Source organism: Lichenostomus cassidix, chromosome W, assembly GCF_008360975.1.
Source record: "Lichenostomus cassidix isolate B80296 chromosome W, HeHo_3.0, whole genome shotgun sequence".
Taxonomy (NCBI): domain Eukaryota; kingdom Metazoa; phylum Chordata; class Aves; order Passeriformes; family Meliphagidae; genus Lichenostomus; species Lichenostomus cassidix.
Window position 1 is genome coordinate 22,226,859 of NC_139510.1, and position 11,242 is coordinate 22,238,100.

An 11,242-nucleotide genomic window follows, 5' to 3' on the forward strand; every position below is an offset into this window, starting at 1 on the left:
ATGTTATCCAGTTCAAGCAGGCAGTTCAAGCATTCTAACAAAACTATAACAGCTATTACACTACTACGTCTAAGCTTAGCTAGCAACAAAAAGAAAGGCATTAGTCATCATTACACAGTTATTTTTCACAGCAAGGCTACCTTTGTAAAAAGAATTAAAATTATACACATAGTATCCATTTTAATATTTGCAAAAAGCCAACATTATGATATGTATTTATCACAGCCTTTTATATTCACAAAACAAATTTTAATATGTATGAGTTACTAGTTTTCAGAAGGAAATGTGAATTGTTTGTGTTCATAACCTTAGAATCTTTAGGCAGGCTGTCCATTTGGAACATCTGCTGCAAGAAAATAGCAAAACATGAAACCTATAGGGAATACACACACCTCCTTAATTTAGGTATCTAACTTAGTGGAATATTGATGTGTGTTCATGTAATACAGTAAGGATGCTAAATAACACATTTTACAACAGATATAGATATTTAGTTATTTTGAAACATTAGCCTGAAGTAAAGCATGCAGAAGTGTGAAAGTCTTATGTCATATGCCATAGCTTTGTCCTAATGCTTGCAACTTCTGGAGAGACAAACTGCATTAATTTTACTGTCTCTGTGTGTCCATCTGGCCTTATGCTGGAGATTACTGCTCCTCACAGCAGTTATTAGAAGGAAATGTGTCTGAGTCTCAGCTACTTTCATTTGCAGCATTACTTCTTAGTTTATGCCATGGGTGAAGATGGGTTGCTCGAATACAAAATCTACAAGCTGTAACATGCAGAAGTTGTCTTCTGTCAGCTTTTTCCTGGAAGCTGTTGATTTTGGGATATAAAGCATCCTATCCTAACAAAAATCTCTAAAATAGATTAACTGAATAAATTGTACTCTAGAGGTCTTGATTTTCCTTTGTTTCTTGGATATACAAGTTTACGTTAGATGACATGAATCCTATCCCAATGCAAGAGCTCCATCTGTCCTGAAAGCCAACAAAACATACACGGGGTTTGGACTATGCTTTCAATATTACTTGAAGTACTGAGCACAGAGGGAAAGACTTAATTTTAGTATTTCAGGCTCAGCATGCATAGAACTGTCAGCTGCTTACTTTATTTTTAATCAAAGCATTTCCAATGAGATCAGTTTTTCTAATCACAGCTTTGCATGATTCTGTAAGCTTTAAGCTCCTGGTTGCATTGTTCTTTGCTGCAAGACTTTTTTCTTCTTTTGTTTTCCCTTTTATTTTTTTTTAATTTGTAATATTCAGAGTGCAAAGATGCCTAAGATCTGCTTTAACCATTTTTTACAGTACTCTTATCTGTCTGGAGAGTTAGCTCTTTTATACAGTTTCTCTCAAAACTGGTTTTGAGTATGGACAGAGTTATTTTGGTTCCTTGACTGTAATTATGACACAATAATGATTATTGTCAGTGGCAACCAGCCCATACTTAAAATTGAAGTCTGGCTTTGAAGTTTGATACCTACCTAAGGGTACATAACCATGATGTAAAGTTCTTAATTTCTTAGTTTTACAACCATCTAATGTTCTGAATTTGAAGAGAACTGGGGTAGCTGTGGTTTATCTGTTGCTGTTATGACCATTGGAGTTAAGAAACTATGTAGAAAACATGCAATTTTGCTAAATTAGGAATAAGGATTCATTTTAGGATTGAAATGTTATAGTGAGGTGACTAGACAGTAAAAGTGTGGTCATCTTGAGAAAAGGAATAATTCAGCTCTTGAATTGTTTTGAAGCTTGCCTTGAAACTTTGTTAATGTATTTATTTGAGGGGTTTTTTAACTTTTACCTAGGAATCTATTATATGGCTGGAAGATGAAAAAGCTCTTCTTGAGATGACAGAAGAAGTAGACTATGATGTGGATTCTTATGCTACCCAACTTGAAGCAATTCTAGAGCAAAAAATTGATATTCTGACCGAACTTAGAGGTAGATTGCTTTTAATCACTTTTGCGTGCATTTTCATATGCCATGGACACATGCAGTAATATTGAGGAGATTAAAAGGGTGTGGTTATGTTTTGGGGTCTTTTTTCACCTTATACTGTCCTGTAATTGTCACCGAATCTGCGGGAAAAACAAAAACCCTCCAACAACATTTTTTAATGTTTGAGAGTCAAGGCATTATTTTATTTTCTGGCCAGGATGTTGTTCTGGCCAGGATGTACCACAGAAATCATCTCATCCACACATAGCCTGGGTGTGCAGAGAGAATCATTCCATGACACATGGCTTTTACTAGATTTTTCAAATATTTTATACAGTCAAAATACATAGAAATGTATTGTGTCAGTGTTCATTGGTCCAAAGTTGCTTAATTCTTATTATTTGGTTTTCTATTGGATCTGGATTTCTTCACCTTCGATGTTAATTAGGTCTTCTTATTCCTCTTTTCCCAGACCAGGTGTCTCCGACTAGCCAGGGGTGTTGTTTGGAGTTGATGGTCTGTTAATGACCGTTGAGAGCTGTTATCTCTTGTCTTCTGTGCTACTCCCAGTTTGTTGAGATGCTAAATTCATCAGACCCCACCTGGTGGAACAATACCCTGGAAAGAAACTTAAAATTCTTTTTCCGTGGGGGGGGGGGCAGGCAAACAAAACCCTTGACTAAAGTTATACAAAAAATTTTAAACTGGTATGTTTTCCAACATAATGTTCAGAGAAAGGAACGTTTATTTAAGAACAAGTTCACATCTGTATTCAATCCATCCTAGTTTAATGGAAGAGTCTGCTTTACCTCCAGGAAGTATAAACTTGATCCTGCAACTTTGGGTTGGTTTTTTTTTCTTTTTTTCCAAAAGAATAAAGAAAAGAAAAAGAAAGCCTGCTGTTGTTTTTCAGTCTGTGCTTAAGAGTAACTTTGAGTTCTAAGTAGCATGGCTTTTAGTCTACTTTTTTCCTTAGCAGCCTTTCTGTCAAAATTTTGTCAGCCTTCCTTTTTTGAAAAACCAACTGCAGATAATTCTTAGTTACCAATATTGACTCTTCCATTTGTCTTCTAAAATCAGCATGTTAGCTTGGTATCTCATGGCGATTAATTTTTCATTTTAGTTTCTCTATGTATCTGCATTCAAGCAGACATGCTATACTGGTTTATTTTGGAGTTTTTTATCTGTGTTAGAAAACTCTTTATAAGGTAAAATCTTACATTTTACTCAGTCTGAGTATCTGCTGTAAGTTAGAATACATCAAGCAAATCAGATGTGGCCTGCTTGCTTTGTATGCATGTATTGGTACCAGTATACTTTAGCAAAGAATTAGATGTACATTCCTTTGCTTCTTATGGATGATGGCTTCCTCCTCAGGGAAAGACAATTTGAGACAACAGCAGTGAAAAAACAGTTTAGGTGACTCACTGTTCTTCCATAACCTATTAGATACTGCTTTTGAAACAAGATACTGGAGATAAAGGATATCTAAAAGATCCTTGCATCTTTACAAACAGCATAATACATATATAGCTTTACAGGAGGGAAGAACTGTTAAAGATTCTTTCTCCCAGTAACTTTTCTGTTATGCTCGTGGCACATAATGGTCACTCAATATTTCAGCTTTTAGCCTGTCACTTTGGAACTGACTTTTTTATGCTGTCATTTTTGTTTCCTTCTTCCCATTCTTGGGCATATTGCTGTGGAATAGGAGTGGAGGAGGAATATAAATAGAAAAGAATTACATACTTCTTTTTAGGGTTTTTCCTATTCTCATGCTAGCTGTAAGGAAAATTAATCCACAAACGCCTGAGGTTTATGTCCAAAAAGGAGACAGAGGAGTCCTGTAACTTTATTAATGAATAAAGGGAGAGGTCATGGGCATTTCCCATGGGGTCTCTCTCAAATTGATAGAGGATGCAGCCTCTTTTGTCTTACTTTCCCGGTCGCAGTTCCCTCTCTCTTTCCCCATTGGCTGAGGTACTTGAGAGGTACAGGCTTCCCGGAATGCCTAATTCAGACCCAGGTAATATACATCCCCCCTAATGCAGACTCCCTTAAAACAAATCTCCCCTTCTTTTTCTTATGTCTCTGTTCTTGTAGTTCATTAACACAGTCTTGGGCAAATCAATCAGTGGAATTCCTATGGAAATCCTTCCCATTGTTTCTTCTATCTCTCAGTATTGGTCTTATCTTACCAGCAGTTTGTTTGTAAAGACATTCCCTTATTCCTTTCACTAGCTATGATGAAACAAATGATTGATGCATTTCTCTGTTTACTTCCAAAATTTAATCACAAATGATTTTCACATTCATAGAAAAGTTGTTATCATAGAATCACAGAATGGTTTAGGTTGGAAGGGACCTTAAAGCTCATCTCATTCCCCTTGCTGCCATGGGCAGGGACATCTTCCACTAGACCAGGTTGCTCCAAGCCCTGTCCAACCTGGCCTTGAACACTTCCACAGATGGGGCAGCCACAGCTTCTCTGGTCAACCTGTGCCAGTATCTCACCACCCTCACAGGGAAGAATTTCTTCCTAATAAGATGGGTAGCATCTAAGAAGGGACTAAGTTGCTAAGCAACTTGTTTGTATGGTAAGTATTAAAATTAAGCTTATCTCAATCCTCTTGTAGTTTGTATCTTCAGCTATTTTTGTGGAGGAATGTTCTTTGTTTTGCATTAGGACCAGTATGTGGGGCATCAGGCCTTAGTTTCAAGATCTGTGTTGAGCACAAGCACATCAGTACTCATTCTCTCTTTTTCATTAAAGATAAAGTGAAATCTTTCCGGGCAGCTCTACAGGAGGAGGAACAGGCCAGTAAACAGATCAACCCAAAAAGACCACGAGCCCTTTGAAATGGGCCTCTGCTGCTAAAGGAATCTATGAACCTGTACTGCCGTAGGACGCATTTGTTACAAAACCCAGTGGCCGGAAGAACTCAACTACTTGAAAGTGTAAAAATGTTAGAAATGTCGTGTTTATTATTCATCTGAATTATATTTTCAGTTTTGTGTGAAATGCTCCTATGATGTCTACAAAATGCTTCTAGATCAGACAGTACAACCATGCAGGGTTGAGATCTGTGAAGCACTTTGTTTAAAATATTTCATTTATTCAAAATGTAAATTTTATGTTTGGAAATATTTGCCATGTTTTTAATAATGAAGTAGAACTGTGGAAATTTAAAAGTCACAGTATTTCCTTTTAAGTATGTTCAGTTTTGTTATAAAGACCAGTTGTGCAGTTTTAAATTGTTTGCTGCATGCGTACCTCACCAGTGGTTTTACATAACTTATTTTCTACAGACAGCTGTGCTTACTTCTTCCCAATCTGTGCCTTGATGAAGGCTACTTAACCCTAAACATCCTCTTTCTGAAGCACAGCCTTAATAAACATCATTCATATTTGTCAATATAAATTACTTTTAGTGTGTGTATATTTTTAATGTGCTTTGAGACTCCTTTTTTTGGTGGCTAGTGCATTTCACAGCATGTGCCATATCTTTCAAACAGGAACTGCAAGAGCTGTTAGAGTGAACATACAGCTGGACATTCCATCCTCCTTGTAAAAAATCTGAAATTTAGGTTTATTTGAATATCATAAAGAATAGTTATATAATTATAACATTTTCTCTGTAATTAAAAAAGAAAACAAAAAAAAAGTAAAACCAAACAAAAATACATTGGTTGATCTATAACGAAGGGTAATGTTTAAGTACTGAGGAGAGTTGCATCTTAGAATAATACAGATAGATATACAGTGTGTGGTATAGTGTGATAATGCTGTCAGAATAAAGGTACCATCTGACCTCTGCATATGGATAGGCTAACTGTCAAAATTCAGGGATCCAGCTAAAGAAATACATATTGGCCTTTTGCATATGGTTAAAATTTGGCTTTTGATGCATGACAAGTTTACATGTACATTAACTGTAGTTTGCAGATAGTTTAAGTAACTGATTCTTTAAAAAAAAAAGTAGTTAATACCTATTTTTCCCTTTGTACATTGCCAGCAGCTGAAAGGTGAGGTGAAATTGCATCATTTGAGTATTTGCACAATACCTCTACCTAGTACTAACAGAAATCCAATAAGCATCTGAATTCTCACAAATGGCACCATAGGTATCAGCACTTTTTAGGTAGTGACACTCAGGTTCTTTTTGCAAGTCAGTATTTAAAAATTATTAACCTTTCATGTAAGAACTTCTTGTCAAATGAAGAATTGTAGACCTCTCTAGGAGTTCTCCCCATTTCCAGAAGTTCATATCAGCAGACTCTCCCTTGGAACTGTTTAAAAATTACTTTTGTAATTCAAGTCTGTTTGTTTGTGCCAGGCCTGGAGGGAAATAAAGGGAAGTAAAGAGAGTAAAATGAGCCAGGAATTCTTGTAGCATTTAATATTTGTATCTCCCATAGGAAGGTGAGGTATAGGAAGCTCTTGTCCCTTTGTGGTTAAAAATCCTCCTGTGTGTAAATATTTAAAGTGAAACAACAATGTAGATTTTACATACTGTGTTCAATAAATTAAGGTATTAAATGAATTACAAATGAGAATTTATTTCTATGAAAGTGAAGCACGGAATGACTCCACAACTCAGTTATGAAGTAGGTATGTGTTTATTCCAGCTGGGGTGCATGGGGGGTAGCCCCTCCAAAAGCATGCACACCGTCAGCAGCACTTCACTAAGTTTATATTAGGTTACAGATTACATATGCATAAAGTTGGACAAAGCCCCTATACATATTCAATACCTATCCCCGCTTCGTATTATTATGAGTTCAAAGTTCATTTAAATATGCTCGCGCAAGCGCAGTGTCTCAGATTAATTGTGGGCAGGGGTCCCAAATGACTGATGACAGCGTGATCGATGGTCTTCCTCATGATGAACTGTTCACCCTGTTCCCTTGCACATGCTTCCTTGGTTCTTGGTCCAAGTCCAAGCCTGAGAGCCAACTTGTACCAGTCCTGGGGTCCAAGGGCGGGATGCTCAGTTACACTTGGTGGTTTCTCTCAATTATTTGGCTCTCTTCTCTCCATCCTCCCTGATACCAGGTAGGCACAAATTCATTAAGGGAATAATAAATGGTTTGCAGCAGGCATATCCTAGTAAATCATTATCCAATCTCTGGCTCTCTAAATCAGTTCAAGAATATTATTATCCAACTTCTAGTTCTTTTAAATTAATAATTTCTATTTTACCCTAAATCAAAAGTTCTTTTCTGCTTTGAGTGATTCGCCCCAATCGAACCCAGAGACACTTCAGAGACCAAGTCAGAGAAGTGGGTATTTGCTTCATTCGATGCACCGGGTGTGGGGGAATTGTTTCCACCAAACACATCCCTCAGTACCCCCAAAGGCACAGTGTTATAGGTAAAATTCATGAATACAGTCCTAGTTGTTTCCAATGTTCTAACACACATCCCAACGGACTTTTTTGGGGTATTTCCTTGCTTTCTGATGATCCCATTGCCTCCTTTTGTCTATTCTCCCTCTCTTCTTCCTTCCACGCACACTTTCCTGCACGTCTCCTCTGACTTTTCCTCTCAAAACCCCTCAGATCTGGGGAACCAGCCACTAAGTCATGCTACTCTCTGCCACTTCTCCCCTTATTCTATTCCTTCAATTACAAGCACACAAAAGTCCAGTTTCCACACTAAACACAGGATTTCAAAAGGAAATCACATGGAGCTGTGTTAGAAAGGTGTAGAGGGTCTGGGTGTTCTCAGTTCAGTCTTTCCTCTCCAATAATACAATCTGCCCCCCTCCAGATACTCCAAACCAACGGTTTATATATGATTTATACTCATTCACTCTTTGCCAGTCACTTTGCTTTTCTCTGGCCGTTTCTGTCACCAGAGAACGGAAACGCAGATAGAGCTCCACTCTCGCTTCGTGTCAGAGACACGTCTCATTCATTCACACTCACACAGTAACAAAATAATGACACAGTAACACAGTAACAAAATAACGACAGACAGAACAAAAATCACAGTATGGTGGTGTAGTACAGTGGAGTCCAACCCCTTAAAGGTACCTTTCACTATAGCGGGGTCCAACCCCGGGGGTCCAACCCTTTAAAAGTACCTTTTCCTGACAGCGTGGTCCAACCCCTTGCCCGGGACTAATTTCGGGAGACCCAGTCTCAACCCACCCTCAGGGACTAGCACCCCAGACCTGCAGGCATTTCTGGTTTTGTAAAAGTAGCAAATACCTTAATTTGGTGCAGATGGTCCTTGGTCTACCCCCGCCATAAGCCAAAGGACAGCTGAGCTCCCCCTGAAAATTCAGGGTCGCGACTGGGAGGTCTGCTTACCCCTGGATCCGGCAGCCGAGCAGAGTCAGGGTCCCATCTGGGGTGCCAGTTTGATTTGCCCCAATCGAGCTCAGAGACACTTCAGAGACCAAGTCAGAGAATTGGGTATTTGCTTTATTCGATACACCGGGTGTGTGGGAATTGTTTCCACCAAACACACACACCTCAGTACCCCCAAAGACACAGTGTTATAGGTAAAATTCATGAATATTAATTACATTCTTCAGGATAGGAGTGGTTATACAAATCATTTCTTGGAAGTCATTAATATGTTGTGGTGGTCTTTGGAGACCCCCAAAGACCCCTCCAGGGTGAAGGTTTCTGTGCTGGTTTCAAATGCATGCTTAGCTGATAAGCCATCAGGCCAGAGCTGTTACCTACAATTTGAATTTGAATCAAGAGTTCAGCCCTCAGCTGGACAGGCACCTTGGAAGGGGGGCGAAAGCTCAGAGTCTCATGAGAAGGGTTTGATTTTGTAAACGCATCTGAGTTACGCTTTTCAAAAGGCCTCTGATTTCAGAATGAATACTTACTTCTGGAACTAACTATTCTGTACAAATTTGTCATATAGGACCAAGCTTCCCAGAGGACTATCCTGACAAGTTTTACAACAGATCTTAAAAGAAACACTACACATCTTTCTGAACATTTAAGAATGTCTTCCATCACAGTTAAAAGAAAAAAACCCAATGAAATAGAAGGCAGCAGCTTTCTAGAGAAATCTTACTTTCTAAAAATTTTGCCTCTGAAGATTAAGACATCCTACATGAGAAACAGTTGCTTCCCTGCTATTCATCCATGCAAGCCTAGAGCCACAAGCAGGATGTGGTTTATACGGGTATCAAAGAGGACAGGAAGGACAGAGGCAGGTAGATTTCAGCAACTTTTTACTAAGCCTTGTCAATGACGTGTCCTGTCAGGTAGCAGATGCGAGCTAAAATTGCATCAACTGGGCAGGAGGGGAATGTTAAGAGACAGGCTTTGCAATAGAACCTGCTGTAAAGATCATATTTACGCTGTTACTGAATCAATGAGAATCGAGATTTAAAAAACTAATACAGCACTTGAATTCCTCTAGCCCATTTCTTTGATGGGCTAGAATTACTTGAATAGGACTTAGACAAGCTTATTTTGATTTCTGTCCTCTAAAACAAAAGCATTTAAGATACGTGACACAAATCTCTAACACTTGTTCCTTCTGTATTGGTCTGTGCATACTGCTGTGACTACTTATATTCACTCATAAATTAGTTCTATATGCAGTGAAGCAGCATTAGAATGCTTAAAATATAAAATAAATGAGCAATTCAATTTTCCAAGATGATCTGTCAGCATGCCTGCAAATTCAAGTACATTTTTGTATGTTTTTTCCAATTACTTTTAAAGTATTGACATTGGACATGTATAAAATGAAGTTATATCTTAGATGATTTTTTGCTAATTTGCCTCTTGTCCACTTACTGTGGTCTGATGGAAAGAGATATACTATATATGAAAAAAATTTACTTATGGTAATGAATACATAGAATGGGGCCTTTACCCCTGCATGATGCTACAGAGTTAACGGTTACTGTTTTCCTGAATCATAAGACAGACCAAAGTGGATTTTTCTTTTGATAGCTGCTATGCAGAGGTAATGCAAACTTGGGAAAAAACTCTGTCTTGTCCTTAATAACAAATATATATAATTCAAACTACATTAAGACAGTTCGGTAAGTCTTTCTGTCAGGACACAGGCATGAATTGCTCTAAGACTCACTGAAAGCTTTGATCTATGCTAAAACTCCTCGTTGCCTTGAAGGGTGAAGTAGTTTTCAGCTGTCTGAATTTACAGTTGACAAAACCAACCCCCCCGTGGCTACACAGGCCCTTTCTTGAGAACTTTTTCTTTCCCATGCAAAATATGCAAACAATGAGATAATGATTAAACACCTGTTGGTTTTCCTGATCTGTTTTGATTCAAAACAGAGCGTGTTGGAATTGGGTGTTGTAGGACTTCAGCTAATCGCCCCGGGGGTGGGTGACCACTGTCCAATCACCTAATTGCTTTTACCATATATAAGGAGAAATTACAACAATAAACCTCTCTCTGCTGCTTTTCACTGGACTGGGTTCGTTTGCTACATTGCGTCGTTGTGGGTACAACAGCGACACCCTCCCCCGAAAAAAAGGTTTTTAAATATACTTTAAAACAAACAAAAAGATCCCAAACAAATGGAATTATTACAAATCTATTTTGTTGCCCAGACCACACTTAAGGGTTGCACTGTTGACTATTGCACAAGAATATCCTGAGATGAAGTCCATGATCAGAGAACACAGATTTCAATTATAGCAGCATCAATCCAAATGTCATTCAGTATATTTAAAAATATGCTGTCATGAAAATACAGCACCTCACTTCAGTCCTGAAAAAAATAATGCTTTTAAAATAGAGAGCATCAGTTTCTTGCCTATTATCTGTGATAAAATTGCATGTTCTCAATGTATTGGTTTGAAAACAAACCAGTGGGAGATCACAAGTCAAGATTGAAATTAAAAATAAGTGAAATAATACAAGGAAAAGCACTGACAAAGTCAGATACAACCTAACACCCTGTTAGGGTGGTAGTAGCAGTCCAACTGAAGTAGTCCAGTTGAAGCAGTGATCCTGTGAAGGTCTAGTCTCCAGCTGAAGGTCCAGTGGTAGCTCTTGTCATTTGGGAACCCAGCAGACAGGGCTAGCTCAGGCAGTTCCAGGGCCAGGTTATATCCAGGTGGGAACACCTGGCTCCTCCCTCCTCGGCAGAGCATCTCACAATGGGATGAGATAAGTCCATGAGTCACACGGTGGGTCCCTGATGGCCCATTGCCTGTCATGTGGGGTGGGTCATTAGCAAGTGATAATAGCTAACGGATGGCCCTGTGCCTGTCATCCGGAGTGGGTGATAGCAGCTAATGGCCCACAGCTGGTGGTAATAGAATACTTAACTACATCTA

General features: G+C 38.5%; 1 protein-coding gene across 3 annotated transcripts in view; it reads left to right on the forward strand.

The window, feature by feature from the left end:
- LOC146425689 (kinesin-like protein KIF2A) overlaps positions 1–6,452 on the forward strand; it is a 180,572-nt gene extending 174,120 nt beyond the window's left edge. Inside the window, exons 19-20 of one of the 3 annotated variants that reach the window (XM_085041595.1) lie at positions 1,814–1,949; positions 4,720–6,450. In XM_085041595.1, the coding sequence (XP_084897721.1) occupies positions 1,814–1,949; positions 4,720–4,805 (222 nt within the window). In that variant the 3' untranslated portion in view covers positions 4,806–6,450. Of the gene's footprint in view, positions 1–1,813; positions 1,950–4,719 lie in introns of all 3 variants that reach the window. The other 2 variants (XM_085041594.1, XM_085041593.1) reach the window with 2 other exon arrangements.
- Positions 6,453–11,242: the final 4,790 nt, after the last annotated feature.